This window comes from Apis mellifera, linkage group LG4 (assembly GCF_003254395.2).
Source record: "Apis mellifera strain DH4 linkage group LG4, Amel_HAv3.1, whole genome shotgun sequence".
Taxonomy (NCBI): Eukaryota; Metazoa; Arthropoda; class Insecta; order Hymenoptera; family Apidae; genus Apis; species Apis mellifera.
In genome coordinates this window covers 6,909,976-6,930,125 of record NC_037641.1, presented here as the reverse complement: position 1 = coordinate 6,930,125, position 20,150 = coordinate 6,909,976, and the positions used below count along the sequence as shown (strand labels likewise).

Sequence of the window (20,150 nt, the reverse complement as noted above, 5' to 3'; positions counted from 1 at the left end):
CTCATCCCCCAATCGAGAATCGATCCTCCATCCCACCCCCATCCCCTCCATCCGCACGGAAAAGCATCCGCTTCCGTGTTTTTTAATCCCCCAAATAATCGTCCGCGTAATCGCGATCACGGAGCCGAATCGAGGCGGGGCGGGCCTCGAAAACTCGGCATAACACACGAGAGAGGAACTATTGATTAACTGTCTGCCACGTTGCGTCTCGAGTCTCGGACACCATTGTCTTTCATTATGCGATATCGCCATATCCGGAATGGCGGTTCGCGAGCCAACACACGGCCAACCTCCCCCCTTCCTCCTCCCCCTCCGGCTTTCGAGCCGCTGTTTTCCGCTCGTGCGTGTTCGCGAATGTGGGACAAACCGGTTGGAAAAAGAGAAATTCGCGTCAATTCCTCGTGACTCCATTCTGTGCTAACGTGATAGACTCTCGTGCTCGGTTTTTCGAAACGATAGCCGTTGGGGAAAAAAGAGAGAGAGAGAGAAAGACACGTGCCATCGTGGAGGGAGAGAGAGAGAGAGAGTTGATGTTGATACACCTTGTTGTTGATTAAAATTTAATTATTATTTTCGAAATTATGGAACATTATATGGTTTCTCATGATGCTTTTCACCATTTCTTCTAGTTTAGGGATAAACTAGGGATTCTCTTAACAATTCCACGTAAAACGTAGTTTTCGATAAGTTGATAAGTGTATTTCAAACGTTTAATTCTGAAAATATTGCGAAACGATAACCACGTTATATTATCGAAAATTCTATACACTATTCCATATGTTGTATAAGTAGCAAGTTGTGTAAGAATTATCTGTATCTAATTTTAGGTTTGAATCGAGTGTATCGGTGAGAAATGGAGTATTAAATATGAGAAGAACGGAATCTAATGCAGCAAATAATGGAAAAGTATGTATAAGCTAACTCGATTCTATTTCTATTGGCTGTGTTAACAACAACAAGAAAATAACAAAGATAGGGAAGCAAGGGATGGGGAAGAAATTCCTTCGAATATTAAACGTCATTCAACGAACAATTAAATCACGCGAAAAGGGGGTTCGAACTACCCCTCGGCCTGTTCAGCTTGATTGCGCGAAACAGCCTCGACCCTCTTCCCTTTAAATTTAATCGCGGAACGTGCAAGAAGTTCGAACGGAAGTTGCACGATTCGAACCGTGGCAAAAACGCTCCTCCTCGTTTCCTTTAAACGTAAAACGAAACGAAGTTTTCGCTCGACGAAAGTTTCCGGGCGCGGAGAAAATTTTTCGTCAACGATCACGACACGTCGATTGCAGACGATTGCATCGTATGGAAACAAACAAGTTTCTACTAAGCAGTACTACTCACCACGATCATCTCGGAGGGCTCGAGGACGAAGCATTCGTTGGGTCTCCTGGCGCTGCCACCCGTCCGCTTGCCAAAGCTGCACAACAGAAAATAACATGGTTGAAAATCCACAAATCGAGAAACCTTCTTTTCGAAGTTTAAAAATTTTTACGTTGAAATTTTTTTCAGAAGAAATTACAAATAGTTGGAGAAGAAGTTGGTTATTTCGTCTTCTTTGATTCACCTGTTATTTCTTTAATGGGCCATTTGCCACGAAAGTTCCCCTCCAATTTCATATTTTCGATAGAGATAAAAAGAATAAAACCACTATCCAATTTTTCAACACGAAATCTCACTTAAAACATAAAGATAACGCGAATTTAGTGTCAGAGAATCCCTTCCCTCGAGAGAAGAGAAATATAAAAATTTTCATTAGAAATTAAAAATTAAAACATTAAAATATATGAATTAATCGAAATTCAAGAAAGAATTCGAATCAGCAAAGAAGTATTAAAACAAGCGATCAAGCGTGGAGGTGATTTCTCACCCCTCTCACTTCCCAACCCCGTTTACGAATTAACACCCAAAGGTCCCCGCATTTATCCGAGTGCACGCCATTCCCCGTTTAATGATCCGCGGATATCGACGTCACGATAATTCGCCGACAATTTCGATTTTATCGTTGGCCGCCCTTCGTTAAAGGGTCGCGAAACCGATGGCCATCCAGCGTGCCATAAATTTCTTTCGTCCAACAATAACATCCAGCTTCCATGAGGGGGAGGCGGCCGTTGCATCGACACGGAAGTCATCGCCGGAAATGCAATTTATCACCGAAAACACGAGCGCGATGCAATATCCTCGAAAGGGGGGAGAGGAGAGGGTTTCGCGTAAATACATCCATTGTTGCGGTGTCCTGGCTTTTAAATGTTTACGAACGAGAGAACGAGCCATCGAGAGAGGATATTCCTCCTCTCTCTCTCTCTCTCTCTGTCTCCACTCCTCGAATTAGCCAGGAATTTCCACCCTTCGGATTCAGCAAAAATCTCTCCCGTGGCTAAGCGCGAATCGAGGGGTGAATCGAACAATGGCGGCGCTCGTGCTCCCGGCATAATTTCCTCCCTTTGTCGTGGGAGCGTGTATTATTTTTACCGGCGGATAAACGTATTTACACGCGCGTTACATCGATCGCAGCAAGGTGTTTCCACGAAATTATCGGGCGTTGATCGGCGCGATGTATTTTAATCCATCGTTCCATTCCCGATCCCTCGAATGGGAGATTTCCGGGGGCCTTTATCGAGGCGAACATTTTTCGAATGGGTTGGCTTAATTTAGTTCGGCATGGATCTCTCTCTCTCTTTGACCGGGGAGGTATAAATACTACCACGTTGGAATTTGTAACGTTCGAAATTATGGGAGGACGACACTTTGAATTTTGAAAGGAATTTTTTTTATTTGAACGTCAGTTCAAGTTGATTTGATCATACGTGTTTGAATTGAAAGGTAATAGTTTTTGTGCCAAGCTTTCGATTTGTTGTTTAAATTATTTAATATTTCGAATATTTCGTGAGATAAGAATTAAGTAAATAAAGGATATATATTATTGAAATTCAGGAAAATAGAATAATACGTTTTTCAGACGGATTCTTAAAGAATGACAATACCAGTTTGATAAACCGACCTTTTTATATCATATGACTCAAAGAGTAAGATCTCCATAATACGTATAAAGGCGTTTCTTTGAGTCATTATTCACGAGCACAGAAAGAGTACAAAGAACAATAATCCTAAAGCCTTTAAAATACATCCAAAACCATAATTTGCTACTCCTTTTTAATTAAATATTTTATCACGTTCGATTTCTTTTTATCTTCGTCTTATATTAATATCAATGCTCGATTGAAAAAAATATCGATAAAAAAGGAAGACATCGTACATTTCGAAACTCTTTTCATCGAGAGAAAGAAATTCAGGATTAAACAGATTCGAAGGATACATTACGTTGCAAGGCAAGCTTGAAAACAATGTCGTTAAAAGATAAAGACATTGCTTTCTTTTTATAGGTTTCGAAAGGAGAATACTTCGATTCCAATATCTTTCTACCTATTCTCGATGAAATATACCGATGTTCCGTCCTATTTTCATCGGAATTAAACGCGGGGATCGTCCAATAGCGAAAGCGAGAGAGAGAGAGAGAGAGAGAGAGAAAAAGATATTTCTTCTTCGAGGAACAACCTTTTGAAAGCAAGCATTGCGTGCCCGCTGTACATTAATTACCTTAATTGGAAGCGAGATCATATGGTAGCTGGTGTACCCCGCAGAAATCATAATTTATTAAGGCAAATGGATTAGCAGTAGGATAGGTATGTACAACGGAGTTGGCTGGCTTTTTGGAACCGTGTTTCGAGTCCTGAAATTGGTTATTAATGCTCATGAGGGAATTACGTGGGATATCTTATAATGAAAAGTTCAAAATTACGCATTGTCGTGGAATTTGTTTATCCGTTTCTGTACATTTTATTTGTATTTGGCAGTAGATTTGTGAGTTTAAATTTGCACTTTTTATCAATCGATCAATCAATGAATTTTTATTTCAGGCTATGCATCGATGTTCCCAATGTGTGCAAATATTAATTTATTTTTTATCTTTCCTTGCGATTCAAATGCGGATTAGAATTATTAAGCAAACATTATACAAAAATATATTATTGAATGGATTTGAACAAAATTTACTTCGCAACAAAAATAAAACTGAACGACGAAAATTATTATTTTATTTATCATTCGTGCAGGATTGAAATTTGATTTTGCGCGCGAAAATATCTTCCTCGTTTCATTATCAAACTTAATTAAAGAAGAATAACTTCAATGAATCTTGTTATAGATATTAATGTTGCCAAGCATTTGCATAACGGCTTAATTGTACTTAACTTTGCAATTCTATTACCGCATACTCCGACTTCCAATAATTTTCCTTTACACGCGAAAAATAACGTAATCCGATAATCAGTATTCAGAAATATGGACAAAATATTCGATAATATTAATAGAAGTAAATAAAAAAAGAGACATTTCTATTGTAACATTGCAAAAAATTTGAGAATATAATATTAAGGATTAAAATCAGAATCCTATTTATCCTATTATGTAATTAACTTTCTTAAGGTAATCCGGTTTTACGAAGTCCTATTAGTCCTATTACATAAATCATCAACTATCACGAATCCCAATTTATTTAGGAATCCTAATTAATCTTCAATGGGTTGAATTCAGTACTTTGTCAACGCTTTGTACCTTTGTAGGAGGTATTAATTTTAAACGACACCAAGTGAATACGGAATACAAGTAAATAATATCCAATAGGATATGTACAAAGAAATTATCAAAGCAGAAATGCAGAGATAATGTGATGCATAATGCATAACGCCATTACATTAATAATTCAATATATATAATTATGATATAATTCTGTGATAATATTTGATATTACTATCTAAATTGGATTACACATTCAAAATATCATTATTAATAATATATAATCTGTTTAAAAATTGAACACCATCTTTTTCAAACTTTCACACATTAAGTTCTATCATCTAATAACTAGCTTCATTAAATTCCATATATTCAAATATCTTGCATCAGATCAACAAGGAACAAGCAAAAACAACAACCACCCCCTTAACCATCTATCTATCCCAAATTAATCACTCCATCATTCACACACATATCCTCACACACACACCAGACATTACATCCCATTTAACAATCGCTTTTCCGCTCATTCATCCAATATACCACCCACCTCTTCTTCTCTTTCTCTCCAACCGATCTTTTTCACAACTTCGACAATGGCCAGAACACACACGTATAAACCAATTTCTAGAAATTGAGACACACACCTCTGCAACGCACACAAATCTACGCACGAGCAAATATATACGAATGAAATAGAGAAATATCGGCAGCCCTTGTATCAAACGTGATGCAACGTGGATCGATCGAACACGTATTGGCAAACGGAAGGTTGTCCAAGGTTCTTGACCTCTTCCCTCCTTATCCATTCTCTTTCAACGAGTCGTACGTATTACGCGTGTGAATATACACGCGTATACACACACACGCGATGGGCAACACGTGCGTCACGTGTGCGCAGAAAATTGAATTCGACGCGGATCACGTGGACCGGCTTCCGTCATCTCGCAATCCTGTCAAGGGTTAACCCTATATAACGTCATATATAAAGAGTTAACCATGGATGATAGGCGGGGTGATTGGAAATTATGGCTATATGCGCCTCGAACGTTTCTGCCATCGTTGGGTTTCTTTCCTTGTAACGTGTTTCTTCTTCTTATTTTTTTTTTTGTTTTCTTTTTATCACATATACGTAGAATTCTCATTATTCTTTCGTCGCAAAAGTCATGGAAAAATATTGGAATAAAGTGTAGAAGATAAAAAGAATTTTTGGATTGCACGATTTAATATTTCGAAATTGCACTGTCTTGAGATTTTTACGATGAAAATTTGTGGTTTGGGGTTTTAAGATGGTTTGTTGGTGGTCAAGGATGACTTTTAATGGTTAGTCTTTTATGAAGAATAGTAAATATAGAAAGATGTTGGTATAGTAGTTTCTCGGGATAATTTCGATAAAAAAGAATTTATTGAAAGTAGATAAAGATTATTAGGTCGGCTATCTATATTTTTATGAAAGTAATTTACATATCGATAAGATAAAAGAAAACTCATATTTTTATAACTAATGACCAGAATTAAAATCTTCTTATTATATTCTCTAAAATTTTTCGAGGGATTTCATCATTGACGCCATTTTACAACTTAGAAATTAGATTTAATGATGCTTTACGATTTCTAAATGAAATCTTGTAACTTTCTTAATTGGAAATTCTGTGGGTCGAATCATGTGGGATCTGATCATACTGGTTCAACGACGATCATTAAAGAAGATATTTCGCTTCATTCGTATCAACTTCCTCCAAAAATATTATTTTTGTCACGTAAGAAATATTTATCTCTTCAACAATCTTCTTTTCCTTTCTCAAATTGAACTTCTCTCGTTGAAATTTTTATTCAAACATTTTTATTCCACGCTCCGTTCTCATTTTCAAAGGTGTTTTCAAAGAATGTTTGCAATTTGCCTCCCCCCCCTCCCAGAAAGTGACTCAGCATTTAGTAAAACACTAACCCCAGTCCCCAGTTTTAATCTCCAATGTTCGCATGCCAGAATGAATTTTCTTGGTCACTTCGTGACGCTATGCATTCTATTTAACAAGACTTGAACACAACCGGTATAATGAAATATCTCAACCGACTCCGTTACCTCTTATTAATCCCTTTTCCCTCCGCTACCGGTGTAACTGTTTTCTAATTTGTAAAACGATAAAAATGTCTTCGTAATCCAGTGTGTCACGAGGTTTTCTCACGGCCTCGTGAGACCAACCGTCCCGTTGCATTTTATGTGTACACTTGAGAAATATTTAAATACAGTATATATTTTCACACTTTATAAATTTATCTTATTAATCCATAAAAATTTATATTTCCAAATTTATATTTCCAATCCATAAATTTATATTATAATTCAATAATAATTGGAAGAAATTTATAATTTGTAATTTAATTAATTCTAAAATTTCAAAAAAAAAAAAACCATCGTTCTCTCGAATTCGAAAAACACTCCTCTTAATCGCCCTTAAATATTCCTCTTCACGAAAACTTTCATCCCTCTTTAAATCGCCGAGTAGTGCTTGCACCACCATCACCCGATAAACTTGATACTTCCACGAGTATCACTTTGCCTCTTCTTACTACAATATCTCGTGAAAACTTGCAACATCCCAAGCACCACGTTCATTCTTCCTCTAAAAAAATTTACTTTTTATTTCCGATTGGCTGTCGTGCCCAGCCATCGCGATTGTCGGCTTATTTCCACCCCGGACGATTTCGATCCCTCGAAGCCCGAGTTATGTCGTTAAATTTCAATCGAGGTATCGCCTGTGCGACAGCGCATACACGACACTACGTAATTTTAACGTGTCGTCATCTACGGGCCCGATATTTTATGGGACTTCGCGACTTTTATTTCTCGTATGAAATTTATGCATTAAATAAAATTAATTTATATTTAAAAAATATATATATATATAAATACAGTATATGGATTCCTTGGAACACGCAGAAGAAACATATACGGGGTGAGACGTATTTGGAGAATCAATTTCAAAACGAACGAATACGTAATTAGTACGTAAAAGTAAAGGGTGTCCCAAAATTAACGCAAGATTAATTATAAAAAAGAGTTTTTAAAATATTATTTTTAAAATATTCAATAATGAAGATACGTTGTTCTAAAATATAATGCTCCATTTTTATTAACCTTAAACTCTCAGCTGTTAAACTACTCTTTTTTCAGGGTTGCCAACAATTAATGCAAAAATGGCGGCAAATTCAAATCTTGCCTTTATTTGTTGATAGTTATTTATCAGGGCAATTAAAATTTATACTGAAATGAAGTGAGACAAGATAATTATCTCTATATATATTCAATTATACACTGTTTCTATCTAACATCTAAATTTAAAACATTTATAATAAATAAATTTGTATATATATAAATTTTTAAATTTGCTTTCTGGAATCGAAAATGATTTTCAATCACGAATATTAACACCCTGTATATATGTATATACATAAAAATCCTTAAATCCTTACGATATGAAAAAACATCATCCCCTGTCTATCCTTTACTTTGTTTACGGTGTAATACATTCCTACCATCGAACAGGTGAAACAGGAAAAATATAGAGGAGTGGAAAGGAAAAAAAAAAGAGAAGAGGATGGCACGGAGGAGACATAGGAGAGGTCGGCTGTCCGTGCTTTTACGGAGATTAATTGAAATATATTCAGATTGTAACGCACGTCTCTCGCCAACGCGTTACGCTGATTTATACGACGGATAAATTTTTGTTGACGATGTTGCATCAATAAAAGATTGGCGCCGTCATCGTGCACCAATTTCGCGTTAACGCGAGAAGAAAACACGCGATTTATTGTTATAATCCAAGACGTTGAGCCAACCGTTCGTTTCATTCACCGCCTCGTTTCATCGGGATTGGGACATCAATTTTAACATCGAATCGAACAACGAATCGAAAAATTAAATGGAACGAAACGTATAATAATTTTTGCCGGCCGAGAAAATCGAGTAACGATGGGACGAACGAAAGATTGATTTACGAGCGGATCAAGTAATCGTTGCTCGCGATTACATAAAAATCGGTTGATAACGAGCAGTCTACTTTGAAGCGGGGAGGGTAGGTATCGAGGGTAGGATTCATCCTGTTCGAATAACGCGCATGGCCGGATGATTTATGTTGCGCCCGTGTTAATTTACGCGGAATGGTTTCGAGAATTAATTACCGGGGTGATTAATTCGTTCAAACATGGCGTACAGGTTCGATCGAACGAAAAAATTTTTTTAAATTTCGCCGAATGCAATCTTTCCATTCTTTGTTTGAATAATAAAGTTCAATGATCGATCGCCTTTGATAAATGAAGAAATCGTGCTTGCACAACTATTTATTCGAATAATTGTAAGAGCTATGTTTTAAAAGAATACAAAATGTCATTAAGCTTTGCAATAAAATAAAATAAAGAATGTATTCCAAAGCTCCAAACATTTCTAAATTCATGAATTCGTATTACACACTTACTTTTCAATATCTAGCATATTCTCAGCATCGTTAAGAAAAGTGAAAGAAAAGGTAACGATACCTAAAGAAATACGTGTTCTGAATTCAAATTTCCAAACTCACCACACGGAGAACCGTCTTCGGGGGAAGGCCGGGGGCGGGGGCGGCTGGGCTCGATGGCTCCTGTCAACCGACTCGCTCCTCAGGGCCTGGACGGCCTTGGGCACGGCCCTGAACGGCTCCTGGGGAGCCTTGGTGATCATACCGGGGGGCAGATTGCCATTTCCGACCGTGTCGTTGAAATTGCTCGCGCCTCCGCCGACGCTTCCACCGCCGTGGAAGCTGTTCCATCTTCTGACAGGGCCCCTATTAGCAACATGGTGTCCGCTCCCGGGACCGCGCAGTTGGCTCGTGTGCTTGTGCATCCTCTCTTTCTCTCTCTCTTCTTTTCACCCCCCTCCCTTCTCTTTCCCTCTCAGCCCTCGGTCGCAACCCTCCACAACCCGGACGACTCCTCTTTCGCCTCCATCCTCCTTTCTTCTTCCCTTTTCTTCTTTTTCTACTCCGTCATCCGTCCCTCGGCTACATCCTCCCGTTTCCCAATTCCTCTCCACTCCTTTTCCTTCTATTTCCACCTGATTTTCTTCCTTTCTTCCCTTCGTACTTTTATTCAAATTGGGATGCTGTACACCGTAGACGAGCGATACACGTCCGATCAGAAGCTGTTACGGAGGAAGGGGATGGAGAGAGTTTCCCGCCTCTGTCGAAACGAATTCGAATTTTCGAGTTAGGTTCTTTTTTTTTGGATCGGTTCCGATGAATTTTTGCGAACCAGGCTTTGGATCGATCCCCGTTGGTTGGCGAGGTTTCAATAAAGTTTACGGGGATTAACGTGATACCTAGAGTTTCCAAGGACCGACCCCCTTGGGTCCTTGGGGATTGAAAGTTTCGTTCGCCCTGTCTCGGCGGAGATTAGATTGAGCGTGGAGCGTTGATAGTGTTGAACGTACGAGGAATAATAATAATTAGCATCTTTTTGACATAGTCCAAGTGCACAATGTGTCTTTTTAGATTTAATAATAATAATAATAATAATAATAGTTTCTATATACTGTACACAATTTGTTGAAAATCTAAAAATTTCGTCTAACGAAAAAATTAAATAGATACGTATCTATTCTATGATTTTTGTTTTATATAAAGAAATACAACGAATTTTTTTCATACACAGGCTCGAGGCCAATAAATATTACGTAATCGTAGCTACGCTTACGAGCTATCACGACTAAATATTGATTCAATAAGTCTCTCTAAATCTCTTCGCTGCACGAAAAACTAGGTTAGCTCGTCGTCGAAACAGAAATTCCCACGGATCTCTGTAAAACTACTCCACCAAACTAAAACAGAATACACTTTAAATAGCACGGGAGGAGGAATTCTCAGCATCTGGATTCCAATTAAGCTCAAAAAATTCAAAGGGATGCTCGTAATCTTTCCTCTCGACTATAATTTTCCCATAATTAAAACGAAAAAAGAAGGGGGAAAATAATAACAACAACAATAACAAACACCGATTTATCCCTTCTCGAAAGCGATCACAATCTGTCAGAATTCGCCCGGAGAAATAGTTTGTCTGTATCGCGGATGGCAGCAACAGACAAGAGAATTCTCAGCGCCTCGATCGTAATTAGAACCAAACCTGAGCAGCCACCTCCGCTTCCGTGTACACAGCCGCCATGTAACGGAAGTCATTGTAAGCGCGAGGAACGCGGTTCTCGAGCGTATCCGAAGCACAAAGTCCCGTCGCCGTGTCTTCGCCTCATCGCGGCGTGTAAAATCCCAGAACCGACGCGACTTTATTAACGTCGCGTTTCTACCTCGTCAGTTGCGCCAAGTAAGTAACGCCCTTTCTCTCCCCCCTTTCCCTTATCTTATCAATTTCGACCGTTTGCCTTCGCGATAAGAGAGCAAAGGTGGCGAAAGAAGGTGGCTCGATAGAATCGAAATAAAGGCCATAAAGGGATCGAGTGTCGGCGCGAATAACGGCGCCATATCGAGAGAGAGAGATAAGTCCCTCGATCCGTCCTACGATTTTTAGAATGTCGAGGATATAAACGGCCTCGATAAAGTCCCCCCCCGTTCGAGCAGAGCGCGCGTATCGCGCGTCTGGCTTTTCGCCATCGTTTTCGTGTACGATTTTTACACGAAGGGGAGGCGACAAGGACAAGAGGTTGATCTATGAAACGGATCGTTATTGGAAAAATCGTTTTCCGCTAAAACTTCTCGTAGAATTTTTTTTTGTAATTATACAAAATGAAAAATTGTTAGAATTTTTATAATAGTAAGACGTGTATTTTTTATATTATCGTAATAGCTTCGTCGTAGAAATAATGTTTGTACGTAACGGAGAACGTTTTTCATTTAACTCATAATTTCTCACATCGAGTATAATTTTTTTCATAATCTTCTCCCTTTGAATCCTTTACATTTCTTTACGATTTTTTCAGATTCAAAGGTCAACATTATGAAACCATCCATCGTGAAATTTGTCAAGATTATATTCTGAGGAAGATTAATAGATCATACATTTTATGTGAGAAATTATTGGCTCGAATTATGCAGACAGATTTCTTAAATTGTTAAAAAATTGAAACTGAGAAGATCGAAATGTAAAAGGAAAAAAATATATCGATAAGTATCAAGAATATTCTTCTGATACATTAGCCTTCTATAAAGAGAAGCTTCTTTAAAGATTTTCAAAAAAATCAAATTGCACAAATAATATATACAGTATGTAAAAGAATAATATAAAAATATAGACAAGATATATATGTATATTACGTAGATAGACATAGTTTGTCACTCAAGAAAGAAAGTGATTTCTCGATTGATCATATTTGAAGAGATGTTATGATGAAAAGGAAGCGTGTTAAGTTATGAGAAGACCGTTGCCTTTTTCTTTTTTCTTTTTTTTTTTACAAGGAACCGTGATCACACGGTATATAAATATATACAGTGAATGGAAAAAAATGACTAATTTATAGAAAGAAGAACCGCTAAGATTCTCTCGCGTGTATGCATTGGAACATCGTCACAGCCATTACTCTTACAACATGAATTCCAACGAAGAAAATAAGATTTCATCCCACACTTTCAACTCACGCTTTATCGCAGACCACTGTCTCCTTTTTCCCATTCTATCGAGAAATTACCTCACGATTAATATACCGTAATACATCTTACACGATTATTCTTAATCGAAATCATATATGCGCATACATATATATGAACGACCTAACAGTATCTTCGTTTACTCGTAACCATTAAATAATTTAAAATTACATAGCGTCCAATTTTGTATCATTTTCTGGTATTAAAATCAACAATTATATAATATATTAAGATAAGAAAAAATTAATTAATATAATTATCGAACACACTTTATGCTAATATCAATATTTTAAATGTCATTGACATTATAACTGGCAAAATTAATATCCCAACCAAAAACATCATTACACGTATTTAATTATTTTTGCAATAAATTTAAACCGTTAATTTCTACCATTAATTTTCTTCGACTTTCTCATTAATAATAAACCTATAATCAAATTATTCTAATCATTTATCAAATAAAAAAATAGAAATTATCATTCCCACTTGCGCAACTTGGATAAAAACTAAAAGTAGCAGCGCTTAACAACTGCTCGAAGAAGAGCATCGAAGAAGAAGAAGAAGAAAAAAAATTAAAGTTTAAAAAAAAAAAAAAAGAAGAAAAGGAATCATACCACGCGTGTCTATCCTCGTTGCCTGGAGCGAGTCTGAAATCCGAAAGACACAGAGATTACCTGGGGGACACACAGCCGTGGGAAAGTCTTAGTAACGGCGCACGGTGAAGTGCATAAGAGGTCCCCGAGGAGGAATAGGTTTAAGGAGTAAGGAGGGGGTAGGAGTGGGTAGACCTTCTCGAGCCGGGTGTATAGAAATTCAGCGAGCTTGCAAAACCTCTTGAGCACGCGCTCGAGAGAGAGAGAAGCGGCTCGTCTTCCTTTTGTCTCGTATGCAGGCGTTGAGGAAAAACTGTGTACGAAAGAAGAAGCGAAAATTCCCTTTGTGAAGGGAACGTCAGCAACGATGGGAGGATCGGCAAATTGACCGACGGGGGATGAAATAAAAATCCCCCTCCCCTCCTCCCTCGAGAGTTTATGGATCGTTCAATCGCGAGTTTTCCAATCAACGTTTACGAAATTTCGAAGCGGACACCGTTGTAATTTTATTTCAAAGGATTAATATTTGTTTGATGTTGGACGGCGCAGCGCGTGTACGAGCTTGATTCGATTTTTCTTTTTTTTTTTTTTTTTTTTTTATATAAATATTTATTATAGGTCGTTTATTTGATTTCCTTTAATCTTGGGTGAAGGTAATTGGGTCAAATTCTGATCTGTGTATCGAAATGGAATTTTTGTGGGGATTATTCTTTTTTTTTTTGTTTTTGGAGAAGTGGACGCGCGTGCGTTTAATAGAAATTGAAAGGAAATTAAATTTATCTGTCGTAACTGTCGTATCATTGCGCGTTTCTAAAAATATTGCGTGGCTGTTGAAATTGTGGTTAATATGTGAATGTATATATATATGTGTGTATGGCATTGTTCTAGGAGAGGATTAAATTCGAAGATTGGGTAAATTCTTCCAGGTTCCATTCGAAGCTTAAACAAACAGAGGCAACGAAACGAAGATGAGTAGTAAATTCAGCCAAGCGTCAAACCACAGCAAGTTTCAAGTATCGCAACTCTCGAGACAAAAGCGCCTAAGACTGTGTATAACAGCTCATTTTAAGGTCAGAACCTTGAAACCAGAATCAAAAGTGCATTTTCTCAAGTTCTTAATTCTTAGGGTTTTTAATATCTCTTTCGAAATCCTCGATGTTAGAAAAATATTTTAAATTGTTTCGAAAAAATGTCCAATTTTTATACACGATATAAATTTTTATTTTATCGACTATAACTATTCTTTTTCGCGTGTTGTTCTAATTAATTTATTCTTAAAATAATATTTTTATTTAAAGTACATTATATTTAAATTAATATTTATACTCGTTTAATCGATCGTGCGTTCTACTTCAAAGAATTTTTGATTTTACGCTCTATATTGATTAAAACATTTCCCGTCGCTTTCAATAACTATCACAAACACCTGTATGTTTAAACTTTGAACTTTAAAGTTCAATCAAATTTATTAATTCACCTGATATTTCTTTCAACAACTTTATAAACGTTATGCTGTTATTCTACCTCATTCATCATTTCCAACATTTCTCCTATTGTTTCTCATAATTTCTCACAAAAAGAGTTCTCTCTCCTCCCCTCCTCATTTAGTTAAACAAATCGTCAGAACGATTTCTTTCTACCTCGTTTTTAATAATCCATTTTCCAAACCCATTCGCATTCCTTTTTCAAACTGGCTAAACTAATCTTCTCCCTCCCAAACAAACTCTTCTCCTCCAAAAAAAAAGAGAAACTTCTTCAATCTCCTCCCCTAATCTTGAAAGATCCGCGGTTAAATTTCTCCCAAAAACTGGCACACGCCAGAAATGGACCAAACGGGTGGGGAAAAACAGGTGGCGTCCGCCACTGGAAAAGTTTCGCAACCCCGTGAACCAACGACCAGTTCTTTTACCGGTTACCACCCGTTTAAACATTCTAACGCCAGACTCGAGTGTTTGCGAACGCGTCTACGTAAACGTGCCCTACGTAAAAGTTCCACCGGCTGAGTGGCCATCGTCGAGGGAGCCGGCGGGTAACCCGCGGGAAAATTTCCAGCATTTTCCAACAATCCGTTTGCAAACGTTCCGCAGTTTCCGAGAATAGCAGGTGCAACGAAAATTTCAGGTAAATTCGAGGGAGGGCGGGCCCCGTTCGTCGAAATCCTTAGAATCCGTCGTTGAATCTTTTAGGAAAGTTTCTCAGGGAATAGGAATGTAGACCGAGATCCTTGAATAATTCACCCGGATTTCACCCTTTGTCTCGAGATTGAGGGTTGGGAAGGTTTTCCCTTTTTTTTTTTTTTTTGAAATTCTTTTCTTGGAATCGATCGTCTTTTGAGATCAATTAGGAGGTGTATTATTCTCGAGTAATTCGTTAAGATAAATGAGAAGAATTTATGGGTAATTATAATTGATGCAGTAAAATGAAGTAGATACGTGATTTTCGAAATTGTCTTTCGTTTATTCGAGAATTTTTGTCGAATAAATAAATTTAGGCAAGAATTTTGTATTTTTGATAAATATGAGCAGTATGGAAGGAATAGAAGGAAGGTGTAGTATTCATAGACAATGTTTGGGATACTTATATCTTCAATGCACGATAATACCAAAAGTATTAAATGGAAATAATCGCAATTATTTAGATTATTAGAACGTTTGTAATTACTCAAGGAATAAAATTGTGTTCTAATTTTTTCAAATATTGTTCGAAATTAGCAGAAAAATTAAGAGAAAGTTTCAGAACAATTTCAGTCATGGAAGAAGAATACGATTAAAACTTGCCGGTTTAACCGCTACTGCTTATGGAAATAAACTTTTGAAATGAAATTATTACGTTCTTAAGAAGTCTTAATAGGTTAAGACTCGGTATCAGTGCAAAGTATACGTTCGAGTTTAATGCCTGCTTGTCACGCAACTTAAATGCTGTGGTGTAACGATATTTTTTTTCCTTTTTTCTTTCTTTCTTTTTTTTTTTTTTTAAATAACACGCTAAACTTCGTCTCGTTTATCTCGTAACACCGTGCACAATAATGCAAGATTAAGATACAGTAACGCGTACAACTTATTGCCCTATTCGTCACGTATCTAATATTAGCTTGTCACAGCATGACATTTTTTTTATGCTGCTTTTCATATCCAATGTAGATATCTTCGATTTTATAACGATAGATTAGATAGACTGGAATATAAATTACTGCGATATTAATTTTAACAGTTATTTAAAGATTTCTTTTTATGTATATATATATATATATTTATCTAGTAATATTAGTAGTCACGTGAGTAGTTCAATTGAAAATATTTGTCACCTAGGATTAACGTTGCGTGGGTCTCTTGATCGAGATCTATTCTCATACACCATAAATCGCAATTACATTTATCGTTTCGCAAAATTTAATTTCGATGAACGTCATTCACGCCTTTGCATCTACATACTTGACTCAAACAGGCAGGGTTTAAAAAGATAATTACATATCCTGTTAAAATTATCACGTCGTTCCTTCCACAAAATTTCATCGATCATAATCAATCTGCTTTTAAACGTCACCCATTACAAAATTCCTTTCTAAAATATTAAAAATCCAAAAAATCCACGTTGAATGTGGTTCTTTCGATCAATCACGATCGCTTCACCACCATTTTACAAAATTCTTTTCCAACAAAAGCTAAGCTTGTCCCCAAATTCTTAAAAAAATCCAGAAATCGAATCGATCCTCTCACAAAATTTCATCAATCTTTATCAATCGCTTTTCATAGTCATTCACATCATTCCTTTCCTAAAATATCAAAAAGATAAAAAATATTAAAAATCCAAACATCGAATATAGTTCTTTCTACAAAATTCCTTTTCCATCACTTTATAAAATTTCCATCACGTTGCAAAAGCTAATTGTCCCCCAAGTTCTCAAAAGAAAAAAAAATCGAATCGATCCTATATTTCCTATCTATCAATCCTTTCCTCCTTCTCCTTGCTTATCAGTTTCCTCTTATAACACCCGGCCAAAAGTTTTCTCTCGACGCCAGGCATCCCCGACACCGTCAACCTCCCCATAGGGACAAAAGGAGTCGCGATAACGAAAAGTTGGCCGCGTTAACAAGGCCCGGCCGCAAACGGAGCCAACGAGCGAGACAATTTCGAACCGTTACACGCGAACACGATAAGCTGGAAGAAGAAGAAGAAGAAGAAGAAGAAGAAGAAGAAGAAACTTCAATTTCCAGGCGGGAGTGCGCGAACCGTGTCGTCTTCCGGTGTTCGTAAAAATCTCCGCTCGATTATTAATTCTAATTGCTCTTTCGTGGCTCGACCACTTTTTGCATTAAACCTTTTGTTTCAAGCGATGTGTTCTGTTGGAATGTTGATCTTGTTTTTATGGGAATTTCGACTCGGATCGTGAGCTCGAATGAATGGGCGGGAAATTTGAACGAATTATTAACCGTTCAATGGGAATTCTTCTCGTGAAATCTCGTTCACCTTCGAAAAGAAGGTGACTCGTGACTCGTGAGTTCCTCCATCGTTTCCAATTAAGGATTAATAATTTAAAAATTTATCACAAATGGTTATTGCATTGTCAAAAAGTGTATAATAATTTTAATCGAACGGCGATACTTTTAGATTCGAATTGCTTTTCTTAAACAACATTGAAATAAAGTATATAATATTGTTCTGAAAATAGAGTTTCGATTGGAATAAAATATATGATACTTCTGAGAAAAATAGAGTTTTGGCAGAAATTTGATAATAATTTTCACCGCCTTTCCGTGCCTTTCATTTATGAGAAACGCTCTCCAAGATCTGGCTTTCGAATAGAGCGCAATATTAAAAGTTTCTCTCTCTATTCTCGATAGAGTTTCATCGAAAAACCAAAGACATCGCTGCAAAGAGTAAAAATTTACAATCTTCGGCCGCGAAACGATTGCCGTTCGAAACGATTTCATTTGATTCCGGACAAACGGGATAATAAACGAGTTAACGAGAGCTATTCCAAGCGCTTACTTCTTCCTGCACTCTCCTACACACTCTGAATCACGGGATGAATATCGTTCCTCCGATATTCTCCATCACTCGACGATTCTCGTGATGATTTCACGCGCGACGTGAAAGCAATCTGTTTCGCGGCCGGATGAATCGGGAAGGGAAGAGATAGCCACCACCGGGCCACCAGGTGAATCAGGGCTGATACGAGGGGAGGGGAAAAAAAAAAAAAAGATAACGTTTACACGAAAAATATAAATCTGCATGCATACTCGTTCGAGACGAGTCAATATTTGATCGTACTCGCGCGCGACATTTACTTTGTACCCCGATGAAAATTATCTACGGGGTTTACTCTTTTTCTCCATCGGGCGCAAAATGTTTACAAACGCATTTTCCACATCCCCCTCGTTTTCTTTTTTATAGTAGAGGCGTTTAATTATCAAGATCTTTCCCTTAAAGGTAAAAATGTTGACTTGATTATTGTTTTGATTGAATAACGAGATGTGGGGAAAAAGTTTTTAATTTTCGACGGTGAATTTGTTGAATTTCTTTCGTTATTTTATTTAGAGATTAAGATCGATTAAAAAAGATAAAATTATTCGGGGATTATCCGAAATTGCAGAGATTATTTTTCAGGAAAATATCAAATAACACAAAGAACTGGTTTCGATTCATCTTTCCACTGTGATTTAGTTATTACGTAATATAAAATTATTAAAATCTTATATATTTTATGGGGAAGATTAAAGTCGTAATTTTTGACTTGCTCTCATTCCATCTTTCACTTTCTTATTGTACTTACTTTCGATAAGCTGATCGAAAATAAAAAAGATAAAAATTGAATTATTAAAACTAAGAAAATAACCAGTTTCCAGAAAACGGTAAAAATGAATCCACAAAGATTGCAGTTTTATCATCTCTAAATAGTCATCCAAGTTTCCTACAACCGGCATTGCGCGTACTATGTATCCTCCGCGAAACAGAGCATGACTCTGGCCTCGGTTTTATCATCCATCCGGGTCTCGTAAAATTGTTAACAACACTCGGTTTTATCTTTCCTCCCCGCGAAACCGTCGTAATAACGATAACGTTTTCGTTCGATCTCCAAGATTTCCATTCCTCCAAGTTTCTCCTTGCGGTGAAAACTGAACGAGTCATTACTCCTTGATAATTATCCTTTCGCACATACAATTTATTACGCAACAGCAGCATGATAAGAGGCGTTGCTTCCTCGTCGAGGAAGAAAAACCAATGCAATCGCGTTGGACCTTGGAAAGTTAGGTGTTAGCCAATCAGCCTTGAGAGTTTCGCGTCCTTTTTCCATCGATCCGGATTGCGGATTGAGGGGAATGCGTGGAAGCTAGATTTTGCAAGATCTTCAAGTTTCTTCTTGAAAAGATGGTTTTTCCTTCTTCCAGCCTTGAATTTGTGTAGGTGAAGGCCATTAAAGTTGTTGATTTTATTCGTTTCACGATCTTTGTGTTGGAGTATTTTTCTTTCTTTCTTTTTTTTTTTTTCAATGGTGAAATTGTAAATTTGAAGTGTGAATCAGTATGTTGGAAAATATATGTCAAACAACGACGATTCGATCGAGTTTGAATTTTGAGAAAAAGAAAAGTTACGTGAAAATGAGTGAGTGCATTTATGTGAGAAACGATATTAAATTTGATATATCGAGACAATTTTTGAAACCAGATGGTTGAACTAAATTTGTTGTGTTCGAATCCAATTTCTCTTTATTAGAAGATTTCAAAGAGAAAAAGTTCCATTGAAACTCGATCAGTGGAAGTTAAAAAAAGGAGGTTGAGATCGAACAATTTTCCATCCGTATCCAACTTTCTCTCGATGAAAATATAATCCAGCGAAAGGAGGAAAAGGATGAATAGTAGGGAAAAATATTCTAATTTAACCGTATTACTTTCTTTGGATCTTTATTTCCTTTCCTTATCTTCATTTCTTGTCCCATTCATTTATTATTAAACATCTTAATCAGAAGAAGGGATTGTCTTGATACATCGATTAATTTCTTAATAAAATCGAAGATCATTTCTTGCAAATTAAACGATTTAAATAAGAATGAAATTGAATTATTATCAAGAGTAATCAAAGAAAATGAGCAAAAGAATTCAAATAGAAGTTCATTATATTCTCTAACCAGTGTTACAAAGAAAATCAATGAGAAAGAGCACCATTGTTATTCCAGTTATGCAAACAATTACATAAATCTACTCTTTTCTTTCCTGTTACTCTCATTCATCGCATTTACCAACCCAACATTCATTAAAAAAAAAAAATATCACCAAATGAAAATAGTACTTTGATCAACAAGTGAAATATTTCTCATTAACTCAATTTTTTCCAATTCTTTATATTCAAATTTCAT

General features: G+C 36.7%; 1 protein-coding gene across 13 annotated transcripts in view; it reads right to left on the bottom strand.

Annotated features, from left to right (window-relative positions):
* The window catches only part of LOC408810 (rap guanine nucleotide exchange factor 2), a 189,905-nt gene that overhangs the window by 47,592 nt on the left and 122,163 nt on the right, over positions 1-20,150 (bottom strand). For 10 of the 13 annotated variants that reach the window (XM_026440394.1, XM_026440396.1, XM_026440395.1 and 7 more), the window contains exons 2-3: positions 9,153-9,789; positions 1,345-1,420 (exon numbers count right to left, since the gene is read on the bottom strand). In XM_026440394.1, coding sequence (XP_026296179.1) covers positions 1,345-1,420; positions 9,153-9,454 — 378 coding nt within the window. In that variant the 5' untranslated portion in view covers positions 9,455-9,789. The remainder of the gene's footprint in view (positions 1-1,344; positions 1,421-9,152; positions 9,790-20,150) is intronic. The other 3 variants (XM_016911575.2, XM_016911576.2, XM_016911579.2) reach the window with 1 other exon arrangement.